Raw genomic sequence first — 21348 nt, 5'->3', positions numbered from 1 at the left:
TAAACAGGTACCAATTCTGATTTTATTCATCATATTAACATACAATAATGTTCATGACACAAAGTGAGAAATGCACAATTTTTAACCATGTAGCTTGCCTTACACCCAATGAATATTATATTCAGATTCATGTACACAATGTACACATTCGATCCACCTAACAAATGTCCTAACACCATTTCCAGCATTTCTCATAGAATTCTAGTTGGTCGTTTTTTGTTGTTTTGATTTTGTTTTATTTTTAATCACCATCCTGTGTAGCACTAAATAGGCTCTAAGGCTTATCCTAAGAATGGATTCTTGAGTGCGAGTACCAACCAGGCCACCCAGAGTTGTCTGAGTGGTGCAGAAGGCCATACTTTCAATGCTGAAGAGCTGATGATGTGATATTAGCTATTAGGCCTGTCGGTTATGGTGTGACACCATTTCAGAGCTTCATGAAGAGAAACCCCAGGGAGAGGTCTGTGATTTGGGTTTCTGCTGATATATTTTTGTTGTTGTTAAGATATAAAGTAGTACAAACCTTCGTGAAAAGTCCGTAAGGTTGAAACTATTAACATTTAAGAAGTCTGACAGTTGAGACTGGGATTTGGACACTGATTGTCCACATGTACATATTATTCACATCAATGAATGATTTGTGTCCATTCATCAACTTGAATAATGAGCAGTTTAATAGTTGATATGTATCAAGAGAACAGTAATAGTACACATTCAGAACGTCTGTCTGTGTAAAACCTTGAGAATGGGTCTATGTCAAACATTCGAACTCTGCATATACAGAAACCAAGTGGCACACTGAGCAGTTTATTCCCTCTCTACCTGCATTTCATTCATATGCAACAACTGGGTCACTACTTGCACTTATGAAACCCTCACACTCATCGTAATCAAGTTCAATCATCTTCAAATCGTTCCGTTCTGTGCTGGATTTTTGCAATCACCACAGGAAATGTAAGTCACATCCTGGTCAAAAAAGACCTGTCCATTTCTCACCATATAAAAAACCTGAGATTGGAGTCAGCAACTAGCTACCCTTGAAGAGGATAAAAATAACAAACAAAAACAAAACAAAACAAAACAAAAAACCCAAGTTGCTGACATGAATTAAGGCTTCAAATGAGGACCACATTGTAGTTGACAAGACTCAAGCTTAAAAAGTTTAAAAGTAAATAAGTGATATCCCTTACATACCTGCCATAATCACTTTAAATTTTCAGCTGCCTTGAGTGATTGGCCATACAGTGATTACAGCTCAGGACTGAGTACTCTTTTTTTCTTGCCCCAAGCTACCAAAATAACAAGGGTATTTGTTTTTGAGAATTGCTTGGGGATGGCCATCAGCTATGGCACCACTGTTAGGAGAATACTACATTTTCCCAGATGGAACATATACCAAAAAAAGAAATGCTGCCAGGGAAACAGATATATTCTCCTTTTCCTTCCGCCCTTTTTCTTCCCATTAAATCCTTCCATAGATTTTCTCCCTCTTTTGTCTGGCTTTCCTGTTTAAAAAAAAAAAAAAATGTCGTCTGGTTACACAGTGATTAAACTCATATTAAGAGCAGTGGAAAACGTGCTGCTAGGCCTAGAACACCTGAGCCGTTGCTGTTGCCACCAAACATACTTTTGGTTTTACAGAAAACACAATGGTTAGTGATCTCATATTTTAAAATTCCATTTTGATCTGCTGGATGGATGTTGACTTGGCTAACCACCCATTTGTTGTTTAAATCAGAGTGCCTGATTCCTAGCTATTTAAATGAACTACAAAATGGTTTTCAGTCTTTTCCTTCCCAAGCCAGAGAATAAAACCTTTTTTTTTTTTTTTAAACCCACTTTCATCTAGGCCCAACTGGAAATTTGTGCATAGACAGCTTAAATTGCCCTTAAAATTATGACTAGCTAACTACTTATTCACAATGCTTACAAAACCAGCTACCAGAAATGGGTAGCAGTAAAAGCCCTAATTGTATTATCTGAGGTACTTAGTTTTTGCTCTTTATAAAGCAGCTCTTGGAAATCATCTAATGGTCTGTCCATTAGAATGATATTTTCTGTCACTGGGTTTACTGAATGTGCTTTGATGTTCATTCAGATGGGCCTCTGCTGCAGTGAGTTCTTTCTTTTGGATTCACGACTATGTTTCTGTCCCTAAGAGGGTCAACCCGCCTGACCCAAAAGCTGGCTCAGTTTCAGGGCTAAGGTGCACTATGAAAGAATTGGGTAAGGACTAACTTTTGAGAATTATTAGTAGCACAACTTGGAAATGGTGCTGTCCTCTATTACCAATAAAGCTTTCTTTTATAAGAACAAGAGGATGTGCAATTTATCGCATACGACTGCTTCATCTGTCCAGGGGAAAAAAAATCTTAAACATCTGCCCTTCCACTTTTAACTGGGAGAAAAATTAGCTGCTCTCCCACATGTAGACATTAGAGTAAGAGAAAACAGCTTTTACACCAAAGCCCCACTTTCCAAAAATATCTATGTCCATACATATATTTCAGATTTACAGGGAATTTCTTTTGTTTTCATTAAACAGGAAGATAAAAATCTCCAAAGTCCACGTGTCCTTGTTGTCTCAGGATACTTCAATGATTTCCATACTACCTGAAAAGCTTGACTGGCTGCCTACTTTTCCTAGTTCTTCCCGTGACCTGTTCTCTGACATTATGCTCTCTCCAAATTCCATCTGGCAGCTTCTGCGTTTCAGCTGCTTTTCAAAAGGGCTCTCCTCGTGCCAGCTCCGCCGCGAGTCGGCCCGGTCACTCGGCTTCTGCCGCCTGCGTACTGAAAAGGCCTGGTCACTGCAAGTAGGCAGCTGGCTACAGCTATAGGCGGAGTACCTGGAGCTGCCCCCGTAAATGGCAGAAGTCGAGTAGAAGTGAGAGGACTCGGTGGCAAAGTACCAGCTATTAGTTAAGGAAGGGGTGGAAGCTTGGGGAGCCAAGATGTCTGAGTGCCAGCCCTTGAGACCCAGCCCGGCAGCGGACTTGGCCAGATGCTGTTGGCTTGTAGAAAGGCCAAACAGGAAATTGGTGCGGTAGTTGTCCTCCACGCTCCCGCTTCGGTGTAGCGGGGACAGGAGGGGCCTTTGGGCACCATTTCCACTGTTGGTTCTTCCGGGGTGCAACCTCTTGGTCTGGCTTTCTGACTGCCAAGTAGACTGGGTCTTCTTGGGGATGGAAGCTTCCTCCTTGTCCGGACTGGTCTCTGGAGTCTGCTCAGACACTTCCTGAACTGGAGAGAACTGGCACAGTTTACTGCTTCCCTCCAAAGCACTAGAGGTTTTGTAGTATTCCAGAGCATCCTCAGAGGAAGGAAAGCTATGTAAAGATGCCGCCATACTGGAGGAGTATGAAACTGATTTGATGTCTAGAGAGAAGGAACGCTTGAGTTTGTTGCTGTCTTCTAGTGTGTCTGAAGACATGTGGAGTCCGTTGATTCCTTGTACCAATGGACTGTCCTCAAAGGACGCTAGCTGCATGCCTGGAAGACTCACATGGTGCCCGGGCCTCTGCCCCACTGTGTCTGAGGTAGCAGAGTGGGCACTAAGGGAGGGTTCACTGTTTTGTGCTCCTTCTGAAGCGGTGGCAACAAATTCACTGGCTTTCTCCAAGTGCAGAAGTTTAAGCTTGCTTTTTGTACCCAGTGCGCCAGTCTGGTTCTTAATCTTTTTCTCATAGTCTAGCAGTTGGCCCAGAAAATTGAAGTTTGGAGAAATCGTTGGCCTCTTTTCTTTCACAAATCTGATGGATAGAAGGAAAAATGTTAAACTTTTTTTAAACTTTTATTTTTCCTTTTAAACATAGTAGCAGGAATGAAAATCTTGGGAAACACTTCAGCCAAATCAACATGAAACTCTGTGGATGACAACTTTGGAAACTAAAATAGATTAAACATTAATGGAGAAACTTCAGCCTAAAGAACATTCCTCTTCACAGGAAAATCTCCAACACATTAACAGGCAAGAGTAGAGTGATAAAAATGGTTGATACTAGACATTATGGTGCCTTTCCATGCAATAGGCAGAGTACCCAGTCCCTTTAAACTATTGTGCCAAAAAAATTCTTTTCTTTTCTTTCTTTTTTTATTAAAGCTTTTTATTTTCAAAACATATGCATGGATGATTTTCAATTCACCTTTGAAAACCCTTGTGTTCCAAAATTTTCCCTCCCTTTCTTTCACCCCCTTCCCTAGATGACAAGTAATCCAACATATGTTAAACATGTGCAATTCCAGAAGAATTATTTTCAAAGAATGGTAATTTAACATAGGAACTGATGTTAGAGGTGCCGAAATTGGTCTCACCATCAAGGCTCAGATTAGGAGCACCAGAAGGTTCAGAGAGCTTATACACCATTGACACATTTGGCTGTGGCAGAGGCTCACTAATGCTTCCATTTCACTGTGTGACTCATCAGGATGCTACAATCATGTCTTCAAGGCCTTTTAACAAAGTTCAAGATTTTAATTAGAGAAAAAGATGTTCAAGGCGACTAGATGACAAAGTTTGTGAATGAGTGCTAGATTTAAGCCTTTCCACAGAAAATCCTGACTAAAACCAAGTTGGCCAAAAGGATAAAACCAGTGACAAGGGAAGGGAAGAGAAGCATCCATAGCAGTAAAAAAACTCAGAGAAGCTATCAAAATCTCTTCATGGCCTTTTTATGTCAGAAGAGTTGCAGTTTCTTCAAAAGTTAATATATAATTTGCTTTTTGAATAGAGAAAACTAAGGAAAAACAATCCCTCTGAAATAAAATAGTTTAAAATGAAGAGATCCAAGCAATTGGTTGAACATTAATTTAAGTATGAAGAGAGAAATCCAAATAATTTAGCAACTCAAGTTGAGATAACAGAATTTATTTTGTTGGCTTCCATAAATGGTTCAAAACAGGATACAGAAAGAAATAGGAGGATGTTGACTCTGTGCTTTCTCCATTGATGGTTGTTTAAATGTTTCAGTTGACAAGAAAGGACTGAATTGCCAACAACTTATGCCTGCCTAGATGCTAGATAAGGGTCTTTATCTAATCAAAATCCAGTCACAGTACCTATGGGATCAGAGCTTCCAACTTTACCCACTACTCACTCCCTGCTAAGAGATTGGTGGTAACCTTCCTTTCCTTGCCCTACATTTTGAATGAAGTGGCAGAGAGCAGATCAAAAAGATAAATTATCAGTAAACAAACTCTGAACAACTACTGTGTTGCTGGCAAAAACTAGAGTGCATGCCCCTCAGAGGTTCAGCATTTAGGTATATAATTCAATCTTTATATTCTGAAAACTGCTCAAAAGGTGGTTTCTCATCTCTTATAGAAAGGGAGTCATATCAGATGTCAAGGAAAGGATGAATCGTGAGCAGTTGATCACATACATGCCAATGTTGATTTTAATAGATGAAAAAATTATATCTTCCCATAATTTGAGTAAGAAATAAACTGGAGTAACAATGGATGATTTAATTTGTCTGAAATGTATTAAATTTTACTGGAAATGAGTTAATGTTGAATGAATACTTAGTAACAAAAATGGCATCTTTCCCAGTTTTTGAAAGCTCATATTTAAATCCAAAGCAAGTAGTAAAGAGCATTGTTCAAAGGATCACAGCTCATATTATTCTAGTTAGTAAAAGTCCATTCAGTGGTAGTCATATAACATAAAGTGATCTAAAGGAGGGTCCTTCCGTGTTGGACAGTCACCCAGGGAAACTCAATCAAATCACATGGACAAGAGCAGTACAAATGTTCACAAGTTGTGGATGTTCTGTATTAATAGAGAAAATACTTATGACATTGACATTATAGATCCAATGAAGTGACTATTGATGGAGAAGCATTTGTATTTCACTTCATTTAGTCATCGCTCCCCTTTGTATAGGGCTTTTATGTTTACAATCAGGCTCTGAGGTAGTAGATTGGGATGTGATGAAGTTCAGTTACTGAAGGGTACCTTAGGCCTTTGACTTGAAAATTTCTGACCTTTCTACTTCATTCTTTTATTTTTCATAGACTACCAACACAAGAATCCATAAGCAAGGCAGCTGATGGTACCATGGATACAGATCCAGATCTGGAATCAGGAAGATCTGCATTTAAATCCAGGCTGCGACACTTATTAGTTGTATAACCCTGGATAAATAACATAACAGTTTGCCTAAATTCCTTCACCTGTAAAATAGGGACGCTAATAGCCCCTAAATCCCAGTGTTGTTGTGAGAATCAAATGAGATAATATATGCAAAAAGTGCTTAGCACTGCACCTAGCGCATATTAGGTACTTAAGATGTTTATTCTCTCCCTTCTCCCCAAGATGAAGTCAGTTCTCTATCCTTACCTGTAGGCTTCATCTAAGGACATATCCATCCTCTTCATAATGTAGGCAATAGCAATTGTGGCAGAGCGAGAAATTCCAGCCAAGCAGTGTACCAGCACACATCCATTAGAGGCTTTTGCTTTCTCTAAACAAGAATCACATTCAAGAAATGTCACTCACAAAGGCTTTTTGCAATAAGCATCATTTTAATAAGAAAACAGAAGACTTCAGAAGAGTTAAATGATTTGATTTACAATCCCGCTTATCTGTTTCCCTATTTTAGTGTTTTTGCCTAATGGTTCCCAATCCTATTGTTTTTGTCCCCATGCCGTTCTACCCGCCACAATCTCAGAGGATGATTATGAAATTCTTCCTAAATCCATTTAAATATCCTCTAATTTTATCATGTTTATGTCATGAAATTAAGGCCATCAACTTGAATATGTTGGCACAAACCTGAAAAGATTGGTTTGAGAATCATTTCATTATGTAGTAAATTCTTGAAAACTTAAAAAAGAATTCATCTTTAAGTCTGTTTATCTACTTTTCCATAGTGTTTTTAAGTAGTTTTGTTCTGTTTAACAATTTCAACAAAAAATATATATAGTATATGTCACTGGTAACAATAAGTGGAAGACACCCCCCTTTTTCTCCCCCGCCTCCGCTTTGGGAGTTTAGTAGGAAAGTAAAGTTACTATGTTATCACAACAGTCTTCCATTTGCACTGCAGTATCAGGAGCAAGAACTTTGAATTCTATTGCTGGAATATCTAAGGCTTAAAACATTTCTTTATGTAAATGATCAATATTAAACCATGTTTTCATGAGGAAGGTATTATGAATGATACAGTTATGCTGTTTAGACTTAAAGCAATTTACATTTTATGTAAAGTATTAGACACAATCCCAAATCAGCAAAATTAAAAGCAGGTTTCATTTCTAGTATTGACTGCCAAGGAATAGAATTGTCACCCTCTTTACTTAGGTTTTAGTGGATATTACACTTAATGGGTGATCATCTCGATTAAAAAAAAAAAAATACTTTAAATTTATTTTATTAAAAAAAAACAAAACAAAACAAAGTAAAAGGAAAACAAAACAAAACACTGTCATGTGCCCAGCAGAATATCAGGGAGGATTCAAAAAATTATAATAATAAATTGCCAATTCAAGAAAGGATAAATAATAATAGAAAAAATTATTCATGAGTATCCATCTTTTCTTTGCTTCCTTGTAGGTTATTCTTTTGTTCTCTGCTGCATACCTTTTTTTAACCTTATTCTTTTTTTCCTCTTTCATCCTCCCCACCTCCCCCAAGCAGGCTATAGTTAAGAAGGATATATTTATGTTTACATATATACACTTCCCCTCCTTACTCCCATACATATTTTTCCTATCCCTGTTCATTCTTTGCTTTGATTCTGCTCCTTAACTTGCTTTGTTATTGCTTAACTTCCCCCTACATATGGATCCCTCCCTTGTCTTCTTCCCCCCACTCTTTGCTTTTCTTCTTCTCCATCCTTTCCCCCTTATTTCTTTATAAATGTTGGAGGGTGTTATACCTTCATATACATATGTGGTGTATATATATATATATATGCCTATTTAATCCATGTGAGCAGGTTTTCCCAATTACGAACACTCCTCCCTCCCTAATATGTCTGCATCTATTCTTCCTCTGCTCCTCATTTGTATAACATAATTCCTATTTTAACTCTGTCCCAATCTTTATTTTGAGCTATCCAATTGTTGATGTCAATCTTGAACATATGGCATACATTTCCATGTTAAAAAACAAAGAATTTGTCCATGTTAAATTCTTTGAAATTGATCTTGAAATATATTGGTTCTTATATGTTAAATTTTCTATTGAGTTCAGGTTTGGTTGAAAGAAAGTCTCAAAAAATCTCCAAGATCATTGAATGTTCATTTTTTATTAAAGTTTTTTATTTTCAAAACATATGCATGGATAATTTTCAACATTCACCCTTGCAAAACCTTGTGTTCCAAGTTTTTTCCCTCCCTGAGATGGCAAGCAATCCTATATATGTTAAACATGTACAATTTTTCTATATATATTTCCACAACTATCATGCTGCACAAGAAAAATCAGATCAAAAAGTAAAAAAATGAGAAAGAAAAAAAAAGGAAGCAAACAACAACAAAAAAATACTATGTGGTGACTCACACTCAGTCCCCCAGTTCTCTCTGTGTGCAGATGGCTCTCTTCATCACAAGAACTTTGGAACTGGCCTAAATCACCTTGCTGTTGAAAAAAGCCATGTCCATTAAAACTGCTTGTTGTATAATCTTGGAATTGCCAAGTACAATGATCTCCTAGTTCTGCTCAGGTCACTTAGTATCACTTTATACAAGTCTCTCCAGGCCTTTCTAAAATTATCCTGCTGATCACTTCTTACAGAACAATAATATCCCATAATATTCATACACCGTAACGTATTCAGCCATTCTCCAACTGATGGGCATCCACTCACTTCCAGTTTCTGGCCACTACAAAAAAGAGCTGCCACAAATATTTTTGCATATACAGGTCCGTTTCCTTTCTTTAGGATATAAGCCCAGTAGAAACTCTGCTGGATCAAAGGTTATGTACAGTTTCATAACTTTTTGTGCACAGTTCCAAATTGCTCTCCAGAATGGTTGAATCAGTTCACAACTCCACCAAAAATGTATCAGTGTCCCAGTTTTCCCACATCCCCTCCAACTTTTGTCATTTTCTTTTCCCGTCATCTGACAGGTGTATAGTGGTACCTCAGAGTTGTCTTAATTTGCTTTTCTCTGATTAATAGTGATTAAGAGCACTTTTTCATATGGAATGTCCTTTATTTTTTTCATTTAACATTAAGGGATAATTTTGCTGGATATATTTTTGGCCACAGGTCAAGTTCTTTTGGTTGCCAGTAGATATGACTCCGGGACCTGCCTTCTTTTATTGTGGTGGCTGATAAGTCTTGTATAATTTTAATTGTAGCTCCAGTGTATTTGAATTTTTTTTCTTGTTCCTTGCAAGATTTTCTCTTTATTCTGGGGGTTTCAAAATTTGGCAATATTCCTATGTGTTATCCACAAAGAACCTCTTTGAGGTGGTGATTGGTAGATTTTTTTTTCTATTTCTACTTTCATGTTTTATCATGCTGGGATAATTTTCTTGGATTATTTCTTTCATTATTGTGTCAAAGTTCTTTTTTTTGACCACAGCTTTCAGATAGTCCAGTTATTCATTTTCCCTTCTTGATCTAGTCTCCAGATGAATTGTTTTTCTTATGTTTCACATTCTGTTCTATTTTGTCATTATTTATATTCTGTTTTGTTATTTCTTGGTTTCTTATAGCTTCACTGACTTTCCCTTGCCCAGTTTCAATTTTCAAAGAATTATTTTTATCTTTAAGACTTTGTATCTCCTTTTTTCATTGGTTAACTTTCCCCCCCCATCTTCTTGGTTTTTTGTTTTTGTTTTTGGATGATTTTTATTGTATTTTATTTAGTTTTTCCTCAATGTCTCTCATTAGATTTTTAATATTCTCTTTTGAATTCTATAAATTTTCTCTGGGCAGGGAGCCATTTCATGTGACTCTTTGGGTTAAAAACTTTTTTTACTTCAGTATCCTCTGAAGATGAATCCCAGTTTTCCCTATTCCCATGGTAAGTTTCTATGGTGGGGTTTTTTCTTCTTTTCCTGTTCATTTCTTTTCTTTTTTTTTTCTTTTTTTTTTTTGATGATAAGTATTACTATAAGCACCTCTAATAATGGGGTAAGAGAATGGTACCTCTAGCTTCATTTCAACTCTCCCCTCTGACCTAGCACCTCAAACCAAGAGCTACTCCCTCTAGCAAGTGCTCGCAGCCAGCAGCATCCCTACCCCACTGCTTTGCTCAAAGGTGGACTGCTTTCTTCTTGCCCAGGGTTGAATCCCTGAGCACAGCTGGGCCTGTCCTTCCTAATCAGTTCCATAGCTAGCCTGGGTCTTTCTTCAGGTCTTTTCACATTGTATCAGAAGGACCTCTGTTAGGTCCCAAGTCTTTGTGTGCTTACCCTGAGGTGCAAATTTGTTCTGTTTGAAGGGGAAATCTAAAGAACTTAAAATTTACCAACCTACTGAGCCATTCAGAATCTCTCCTCCCTCCTGCCATCTTGAATTTTAAAAGTCCCATAGACCACATTTGTATAACACTGAATGACCCAAAAAGAAGAGGGATAATGAATTCACAAGGCTAAAAAACAAATGAACAAACAAACATATCTATTTTGGCTGCTTATCTGTAAGCACTAAAATCAATTTATTCATTATTCAACACAACATTTGTTGTTGCTTGTGCTTTGTTCCCTTCAGGGAAGTCAGTCACATGCAAGTGAATTGGATTTAAGGGAGGGAAGGTTGCACAAGGTCACCTGCCTTGCTTTACCCTTCAGGGCCATCTGGGTCCAGGGCCGCATGTAGACCAGGAGATGGTCCTGGATGCAATGAGAGACCTTCGCCTTTTATTTTTTTTTATTTTATTTGTTTTTTGAGGCTGGGGTTAAGTGACTTGCCCAGGGTCACACAGCTAAGAAGTGTTAAGTGTCTGAGACCGATTTGAACTTGGGTCCTCCTGAATTCAAGGCTGGTGCTCTATCCACTGCGCCACCTAGCTGCCCCCGAGACCTTTGCCTTTTTAAGCTAAGGTCTTCAACAGGCCTCAGTTTAACTGAGGCCATACCCATTCAGTGATTAAGGCTAGGTCACAAGTAAGTCACAGAATCTCCTTTTTTACCTAATCAAAAAAAAAAAAAAAAAAAAAAATCTAAACAAACAAATAAATCGGGAAGGGAAAGACCCTCAGGGTTTCTGGTAAAAGAAGGAATGATTACTACTTGCATTCAATCTGAGTAATCAGAACCCAAACCATGACCTAGTTTGGCCTAGGTGACCACTGAGAATCAGATTGGTTTTGGTTTAAGGCCTGGTCCTTAAGAAAGAAATCGAATCAGTAAACCTCAAGATATCATAGCAAGGTTCAGAAGTGCAAAAGAGAAAAAAAAAATGCTTTTAAGAGCTTCTGTAGATAAGGACATGATATCCATCCTCTGTGGACATAAAGAATACATTTTATTGAATTCTTCATAAGTATAATATATAGTTTTAGATATGGGTCGTGAGAAGAAATAGAATATCCTTAAGAAGTTTATAATTTATTTGGAGCACAAGGTTTTGCAAGGATGAATGTTGAAATATATTTTGAAAATAAAAAACTTTAATTAAAAAAAAAAGGTTTAAAATTTGTTGGAAATACCAAGCTTATACATTAAAAAACAACCGCAAAATGACAACAAAGCAAAATAAGACAAGTATAAAGTAGTGTGTGTGTGTGTGTGTGTGTGTGTGTGTGTGTGTGTGTGTGCGCGTATTTAGAAACATCCCTCTCCCAACACACCCAGCCTCCTGCTGCTATGATATTTTCTCACACTCTTCTAGCTAATACTCTTCTTTTCCTTTTCAACCTTTATGCTCAAATTACATACTTCTCTTAGATTGTTCTTTTCTTGTTTCTTGTGTTTAACTCTCATCTTCTCAACCTTTATGATCTTGGACAAATCTTTATTTCTTAAGCTCTCAGTTTCTTCATCTATGAAATTTTTTTGTTGTTCAATTGTTTTAGCCTTCACTGTCCCTGTTTGTAGTTTTCTTGGCAAAGATATGTGACTGTATTGCCATTTCTTTTTTCCAGTTCATTTTGCATATGAGGAAACAGGCAAATAGGATGACTTGCTCAGCTACTAAGCGTCAAAGGCCAGATTTGAACTGATGAGTTCACTCATTACTGTACCAACTACTTACCCCATAAGCAAATAAGGAATTTTAAAATAGCAAATCTCTAAGGTCCCTTTTTAGCTCTGCTGTCTATGACTCCATGTCCAAATTATAAATTCCTTGTGGATTATAGGCTATCTTTTACACTTCTCTTGAAGTGATAAAGAGCCTAATTGAACATGCAGGTGTTAGTTAAGGTATACAGTATTAACTGGTTGATAGTTAATCATCAGTTAATTAATCATCAGAGTAAAATGGGGTTATTTGAGAAAGGGTACTTTAAAAAAGAGGTCAATATTGACTAGCAGAGAAGAAAGAGCTTAGTGCAAAAGACATAGTAATGGAGGAATAGGCAGAACTTGAGAGTTTGGCTGGTGCAAAAAGGCCATGTTGGGAAGAAATAATTTGCAAAAGTTCTGAGTAGCTGTCGAAAGATCTTGAACATTAAGTTGAGAATTTTAGATTTTATATGATAAGTAGTAGGGATCCACTTGATGTTCTTGAGTTCTCTCCTTTTTTGATAAAAACAAAAGAAATGAAAGTGGGAGAGAAAAACCATTGGAGAATTGAGGCATAAAAAAGAAGCTAAAAAGGATAAAGTAGTTAAAAGGGAAGAACAGGATCAGGTAAAAAAAATGTAATACTGCAGAGACTGCAGTGAATGTCTGAAGTGAAAAGGGGAGGGGGCAAGTGCTAGATCTCAATTTTCTCAGTGAAATAATTATAAAATTATACTTCATAAGGTATAATTTTATAAAATTATACTTTATAATACTTAATTATGAAATTATAAAATTATAAACTTAATTATAAATATAATTAAATCATGCTTTTCTTACATACATTTACATATAGAAACATGTAACTATATGTTTACATGTGTATAAACATGCATATGAACTTAGACACACAGATATATTAATGTTCTACGTTCTATAATCACAGAATTCCAACTGCAAGTTAGAGTTAGCTCAGAGACCATTTAGCTCAACCCTATGATTTCATAGATGAGAAAGCTGCATACAGGAGGTTAAATAACGTACCTAGTTTGTGGTTGAAATAGGCCTGAAATCTGGGCCACCTAATTCCCAATGTTCTTTCCACTACATGCGGTATACTCAGCCTCCCAATGATGCATAATGAAAAGTAATCATGATACCTGACATCTGAATACTAGAAATTGCATTAAATTTGGAAAGTCCTATATTATAATATCAGCTAATATAAGCCAGATCCCAAATTTCCCTCAACAAACATTTAAATTTCATAAAGTGAAAAAGAGCAATGGGGCTTATTATTGCTATATCTATATTTAGATATATATTCCTACCCTGGAGTTACACTCATTCTGTGGACATGACCAACCACCATAAATTAAGGAGAAGGGTGAGCAATTATTCAGTGAATTCAGGCTGGATTTAAAAAGTCGACTTTTTTTTTTTTTTTTTTTTTTTTTTTTTTAAGTTGTAAATTACATGAAGGGAATGAGAATAAGATTAGTGTCACATAAAGCAATGAAAATATATCAACAAACAGTTGGGATTTTTTTTTGTTTTTTGTTATTTGAATCCTTAGAGTATAGCACTGTGTAACGTAGTAGGTGTTTAATAAATCCTTTTTGATTGGTAGATGGAAATTTTTGGCCCAGAACTGGAAAAAAAACCAACCCTTTCTTGTAACAACAAAACATTTTTTTCAATACTGAAATTAAGAATGCAAATTCTCTTGAAGCAGTGGTTTGGAAATAGGATCCGCAATCCTGCCAGGTAGTTACTTTTTAAAAAGTAACAAAGAAAGTACAATACCATGCTATATGCTGCTTAGGTACATTAAGTCTATGTTAGGTTTAGTTTGCTTCTTTTTACTAATCAGAGGTTCTTAACATGAGATCTTTAGACTAATTTTATTTTATTTTTTGGAATGCATATTAAAAATATTTTGACAAAATGAAAACTTGATATATTTGGGTTCTTTTTAATCCTATACATTTTATTTTAGGCATTAAAAACATTATTTGAGAGAGGTCCATAGGTTTCACCAGACTGTTCTATTAATATTCTAAATTATAATATTAAACAAACAAAAAAAGGTTAAGAACCTCTGCCCTAAACAAAAATTAAGATTCATGGTAATTTAACAACTTAAAAGCTTGAAGAATAGTCATGTTCTCCAAAAGGAGGGGCTGGGGGGGGGGGGAGGTTGAAGGGATGTCTCATTTCCTCAAAGAAAACATGAAAGGACATTAAGTTTAGTTTGTAGTTTTTTAAAGTTTATTGTTGTGCTTTTGGAAATGTTTTACATAATTGTATTTATGACTGTTACCATCTTAGAAGGTAGAGGGAAAAAAAGAATTTGGAACTCCAAACTATCTATCTGTCTATCGGTAGGTGCGTGTCTGTGTGTATGGATGCATATGAAGAAAGAAAAGAATTTTCAATCTACAGAAACGAATTCTAACTGATTTGTGATGACTTAGAGGTTAAGAACTAGACCATGTTCCAGACATGACTCACCAGGCCTATTAACAACTAGACCCCTAGGCTAAGTACAATTCTAGAAATGTCATGTCAGCAAGTAAGGTTCACAGACAATAAAGCTTTGAAACTACACTGGTCTCAGTGGAAAACACTATGGTACAGGTAAAAAAAAAAAAATCCCTTAAAAAAAATCTCTAAAAGGGACCAATTACATTCTTTGATTGAACTGGAGTTTTATTGTTTCTAAAAATCTGGAAATCTTGTTATGCAGTGATTTTTGTTGTAATATAATTTATCTGAATCTGAGCTCATCTTGGAAGGAAAAAAAGCTAAAATAAAATTTAAAAATTAACATATTTTAATTTAATATTAATCAAATTGTATATTGAATATATTAATAAGTTAAATTTTAAAGCTAATTCAATGAATGTATAAATTCCTTTTATCTACCATTAGTTTCTTTTTCAAATTCCCAAAGATGATTTTTTAGCATAATGCAAAGAAAACCCCCCCAAAATCAACCTCGTCCTCCCAGTACTTGGAAAAGTAGTATCACAGTGTTCTCACTGATGAAAGCGTCAAGCTAGCTATCACATCACAAAAGCAATCCCCTAGGATTTGTGTGGCACTCACACGTTCAACCTTTGACCAATAATGAGGTAAGCAGCATCATGTGGTTTTTAAGCTTTGTAAATCCCTAGAATAGACTGCTTTTCCTTCTTGTTTTCCCCTTTGAAAGACAACCACCACTTAAAATCTATGCCAAAGAGTCTGTTGATATTAGCTGAGCTACTTACCAATGAAATCGACCGATTTGTCTAGCCATGGCAAAATTTTCTCACAAAAGCTGTCATTCACAGGCACTCGCAGGAAGTGAGATTCAGGGATGAAGTCAGGCTTTGGACAGGTATTGCTGGCATTTAATACATAACCAATCCCATTCTGTTGCATCAGCTCCTACACAAGAACGTCAATTAGAGATATTCACTGACGTGATTAATTTAAAAGAAGGCTGTTTAAAGCAATGATCACAACTATCCTTAGAAAAAATTTTAAATTATAATTATCTGTGTTCTATAATTGAATTAGAGTTTGTTCAATTCGTGAAATCTCAAGCCTGAAATGCACTTAAAAGACTTAAAATGGCACTTTAAAAATGAATATAGGTTGAAATGGTGTTTTTCAAGATTAAATATTTATTATGTCTATTATTTTCACTGAAGACACACAGAAGTAAAGGGGAAAAAATTCTTTAAGTGTGTCCTCAGATTATTAAGTTATACTTCCATCCTCAGTTTCCATATAACTTTCCAGCTCAGAGTGATCTTCACAAATCTGCTGGCTTGGATTTTTAATAAAATCTCATAATCATGATAGAGATTATTTCAAATATATTCTGAGTTCCTCAATCCACCTTCTACAAAACTGCCAAATTGGTCCTCCCCAAAGCATAAATCCAACCATGTAATTTGCCTTACTCAAAACTTGTACTTGCTTCCTATTAACACAAAAATCCTTGGGCTGGAATGAATAATAACTCAGAACTATAGGGGAAATTAAGTACAGAGAAAAAAATGAAGAGACATGCCAAACAGCTCCTGGAGGTTAAGCTGAAGTATATGCCTGCCCAGGATAAATTAAACTCTTGGCTCCCATTTTCACTATACTATAAGGACTCCACATAACAGGAACTTGCATAGATACGTGAAAACAGTCAAGTGATATATAAAGTATTTAGGGTCTATGAGAGAAAGAAACCCAACAATCAATTTATTCAGTTAATAACTGTCATCTCATCAATAAATTTCAAGAATCTTTTGCATTTAAAACACATTATGAGACAATAGAAGGGTATCTAGGTGGCACAGTGAATAGAGCATGGACCCTGAAGTCAGGAGGATTTCAGTTCAAATTCATCCTCAGGTGTTTACGCTGTGTGACCCTGAGCAAGGCACTTAATTCTGTTTGCCTCTGTTTCCTCCTCTGTCAAAATGATCCCAGAGAAGGGAATGCATTGCAAACCATTCCAGTATCTTAGCCAAGAAAACCCCAAAAGGGGTCATAAGCATTTGAACATGACTGAAAACAACTGAAAAACAATGAAGCAATGGATATAAAATGCTTTGAAAATTGACATACAAATGTCCATTATTATCAATACATTCCTAATTGAGTTGAAATGATATAAAATTGAATCTGATTTTACCATAAAAATGTTAATATAATATAGAATTTGTATTATTGATGTGTTACCTGATCAGAAACATATGGAGCAATATTGAAGGGTGACAACTGTTTAGTGTATATTATATGTAAGGAAAGGAAAGGGGAACAGTGAGGATTTTTTTTAGCACTTTAATATTTTGATAGTTGTGTAATCTCATTAGTGTAGATAATCTATACACTAACTAGTGCACACAACCCATCTAGATTTTTTAAATCACAAAATTCCATTGTTCGTAGGATCTTCAACCTAGCCAGCCAGTATCTGAAAAATAATTCCCTCTACATTGTAACAAACAAGTCACCTTGAACAACAAAATAGAGAGATCCCACTCTTTTAAGGCAGCCTAATCCACCTTTACACATCTCTGATAGGATATTGTTCTTTTTTTTCCGGTTATACATGTACATTCATTTTTTAAAAAACATATTTCATTATGAATCATGTTGGGAGAGAAAAATCAGAACAAAAAGGGAAAACTATGAGAGAAAAGAAAAGCAGAAGAAAAGGAAAAAATTTATTATCACATGTATTGATTTATGTTGTGTTCTTTTTTTAAAATTTCAATAATACTTTATTTTTCCAATTATATGTAAAGATGTTTTTGTAAAATTTTGAGTTTCAATTTTTTTTTCCCTCCCTCCCTCCTTCCTTTCCCTTCCCCTCCCCCTCTCCAGGACAGCAAGCAATCTGACAAAGGTTATACATGTTCAATCATTTAAAACATGTTTTCCATATTAGTCATTCCATGAAAGAAAAATCAGGACAAAAGGGAAAAACTACAAGGAAAAAACAAACTTAGGAAAAGGTGAAAATAGTATGCTTTGATCTGCATTCAAGCTCCATGGTTTTCTCTCTGGATGTAGATGTCATTTTCTATCCTACATCTATTGGAATTGTCTTGGATCACTATTGCTAAAAAGATCTAAGTTTATCATAGCTGATCATCACATAATCTTGCTATTAAAGTATACAATGTTCTCCTGGTTCTACTCACTTCACTCATCAGTTCATATTAGTCTAGGAAATTATTATTTACATCAAGTCTAAAAACATTTTTCCAACTTCTAGCCAATGTTCTTAGTTCCTATTTTCTAGTACAAAGCAGAACAAATATTAAACCTTTTTCTCTATGCAGATCTTCAAATACTTGAAAACAGCTATCATCCCTCTCATCCCAATTCCCTTCCCAAAATACTTTTATTATGCTTTTAAGTTTAATCCATATTATTTAACTTTTAACAAAACAACTAATTAAGCCCTGATTTGTAGCATTCATGATTTGACCTGAATGAAAAATTTAATTTGACTCGAATGAAAAATTTAACCATCAGCTCTCAGCAGCACACTCTTGCTTTCAATCAATCACTGCTCTTCCAAAATGGTGATATCCAGGGCTGACCCCAATACTTCCAATGAGGTCTAAGGTCAGGATATACATAGGAGAAATCTGGTCCTGGTCACAATGCTTCTTTCACTGTAGTTTAAACAGAATAAGCTTTTAAACTTCTCTTTTCTGAGAAAGTTGGGGCTATTAAATAAGAGCTTCTCTTTTCCCCATCTCTTCATCTCAAAATCCTTTGAAATAATCTCAACTCCCTCCTTATCTTCTTGTCAAGGTTAGCTACTTTTGCATATCCCCTCCTATTTTCTCTAAAAGGCTATTTTTACTACATCTTCTTTTCCCTTTAATCTTCAACTACTTTTCAGCTAGTCTCTTTTCTACTTTAGAGATGCCAAGTCTCTCCCTTCCTTTAAAAATTATTTTTAATAAATCCAACCTTCTCCTCCATTATTTTGTCTCACTTCCCTTTCAAACTCCTAAAAAACATGATTTATGGATGTTATCTCCACTTTCTTTGTTCTAACCCTTTATCCCTTTGCAGTCTGATTCTGACTTTATAATTAATATTTTCAAAGTTATCAATGATCCTTTTCTTTTTCATTTAATTTTTCAATTAATAAAATATTCCCTCCCTCCCCTGGCCTTGAACTAAAAAAAGAAAAATAAGACTCTTGTAACAAATATATATAGTCAAATGAAATAAATTCACTCACTAACCATGTCCAAACTAATGATCTCTGCATTGCCAAATATTATGCTCTTTTTTCAACCCCATTCTTCTGCCTTCAACACTGTAGACCAACTTCTCTTCCTGGATATTTTTAATACAAATATTCTCCTAACAGTACCAAATAACTGAATCTTAGAATAGTACAATTTCTAACACTTTAAAATATCAATTTTTATGAACAGACATTTATTTCAGAAAAATCTACTCTTCAAGAAGCAATGGAGATGTCTTTATAAGTTCTTTGTAAAGCATTTCATATTTTTACTCCAAATAAGCCCAAAGGCAAAAGCCTTTGGATCCCAAAATTTACAAGTACTCTGAGGATATTTTCACAAACATCTGTGAGGAGATGGGGAGATAAAACAACTTGATAGCTTTCTTAGAAAATTATCATCTTTCCACTACTCCCAAGACAGTGACATAGTGAGAGGTCTGACTTTGCAATTGGAATTTCTAAGGTCAAATCTGTGTAACCATGTCACTGAGTCACTTATCTTCTCAGGGTTCTAGGAAATTTTCTAAGACTGTAAATCACAGAGAAGGTGCTGACCTATATGGGCAGAGGAAACTTCCATACTATGATTTCCTTGCACCAAGGAAATCACAGGTCTGGCAAGCTCCTTCCCTCTAAAAGTCTTCTTATCCATTCTTTTGGCTGCATCTTAATTCATTTAATATCTGTGCTTTTGTCTGTATGCATATGTTTTCATGCATGTAAATAGGGAGGTGTATGGATATATGTATGTTAGTAGTTTATAATTCCTGAGCAGGATGAGAACAAGGAAAAAACATGATATAATTTACTTTTTGTGACTATGGAAAGAGTATGGGATCTGGAGTCAGGAATACTTAAGTTCAAATCCAGATCCAGACATTTACTAGTTGTATAATCCTAGGCAAATCATTTACCCTCTACTTGCCTTAATTTTTCTTATCTGTAAAATGCAGACAATAATAGCAGTATCTATCTTCCAGGGTCATAATGAGGATAAATGAGATAATTTTTTTAAGTACTATATAAATGCTTGTTTTTCTCTTCTCCTTCTTCCTATTTATTTATTTTTTTTGGTCCTGAGCTAGGTAGGATTTCATCCACATTGGAAATTCCCACTATGGAAACTCTTTCTACGAATACTTATCAACAATGTGTCTAACAAGGTTTTGCAAAAGCAAATGTTGAAAACTATCTTTGCATGCATTTTGGAAAAGTAAAATGCTATTAAAATAAAAATAAAAATAAAAGCATAGGAACAAATAAAAAGCAAACAAAAAAGTATCTATAAGTTATAATCTTAAAAAAACTGACTGGTGCACTGAATGATTAATGAATTTGCCTGTGGTCACAAAGCTAGTAATGTGTCAGCTGCAAGAAGTCAACTTGAGTCCTCTTGACTTCAAGAGCGATACTCCATTCACTACTCCACAATGCTTTTCTTAGGTCCTCCTTAGGGATGGAGACTAACTAAAAGGGGAAATTTAATTTACAAACATATCTGATGATCTGATATTTACAACAGCATCTCCTTATGAACCTAAGGAAAGAAACAATAGCCATGATCTTAGGAGAATCCGCAGGGCTCTACTAGTAGGAGGCTGGAAGTGTAAAGAAAGCAAGGAGTCAGTAGTAAGGAGGGAGAGGCTGAAAATAAATGAGGTAATGATCAAAAGAGCAAGCTTTAAGAGGAGAGGCTAGACTCGAAGGCAGAGTCAAGTTTCTTCATTTTAGCAAAGAGAAAGGCTGAGACTGGAACAAAAGAAAAGGTGTGGTTTGATATATGGGGGAGAGTGGATAATAGATGGCCTCATACATCCCAGGAAAATAAGAGGTGAAGTCATCTGCTAGCAGGGAAAGGAGATGGAAGGTGAATTTGAGGACTGGAGGAAAAACAAGAATATTTAGAAGAGGTACTAGAGGGAGTACAACAAGGCATACTAGCCAGCAGAATAAGGGGCAGGGAATAGTATTGCAAAGAAAAAAAAAAAAAAAAAAAGAAGGGAAAAGAGGAAACAATTATTGTGGAAATATGTATAGGTATGTTTAACCTATATTGGATTACTTGCTATCGAGGGGAGAGGGAAGAGGGGGAAGGAGAGAGAAAAATGTAGAACATAAGGTTTTGCAAGGGTAAATGTTGAAAATTATCTTTGTATGCATTTTGAAAATAAAAAGCTATTATTAAAAACAAAAAGAAGCATTTATATAGTATTTATCTTTAAAAGCTGCAAAACTGTATAACGGCCTAACTTCCAGCTTAATGTTAAGGAAAAATAATCCAACAAAGAGCTGTGCAAGAATGGAAAGGGCTGCTTCAATTACTTCCTCCTTAATGAAGATTGTCATAGTATGGGTTGACCAGTGAATTTTCAGATTCTGTGAGTTAATCATAGTTAATTGTGAGTACTCAAGTACAGTAGCAAGGGCCTAGTTCAAGTTAAGATAACCT

At 35.6% G+C, this 21348-nt stretch overlaps 1 protein-coding gene across 1 annotated transcript in view; it reads right to left on the bottom strand.

The window, feature by feature from the left end:
* DUSP16 (dual specificity phosphatase 16) overlaps positions 1–21348 on the bottom strand; it is a 95404-nt gene continuing 74056 nt past the window's right edge. The window contains exons 5-7 of the mRNA XM_074269159.1: positions 15403–15562; positions 6341–6464; positions 1–3752 (exon numbers count right to left, since the gene is read on the bottom strand). Coding sequence (XP_074125260.1) covers positions 2585–3752; positions 6341–6464; positions 15403–15562 — 1452 coding nt within the window. The 3' untranslated portion in view covers positions 1–2584. The remainder of the gene's footprint in view (positions 3753–6340; positions 6465–15402; positions 15563–21348) is intronic.

Source organism: Sminthopsis crassicaudata, chromosome 5 (genome assembly GCF_048593235.1).
Source record: "Sminthopsis crassicaudata isolate SCR6 chromosome 5, ASM4859323v1, whole genome shotgun sequence".
NCBI classification, from domain to species: Eukaryota; Metazoa; Chordata; class Mammalia; order Dasyuromorphia; family Dasyuridae; genus Sminthopsis; species Sminthopsis crassicaudata.
The sequence above is the reverse complement of the archived record's forward strand: the minus strand, read 5'-3'. Positions and strand labels throughout refer to the sequence as shown.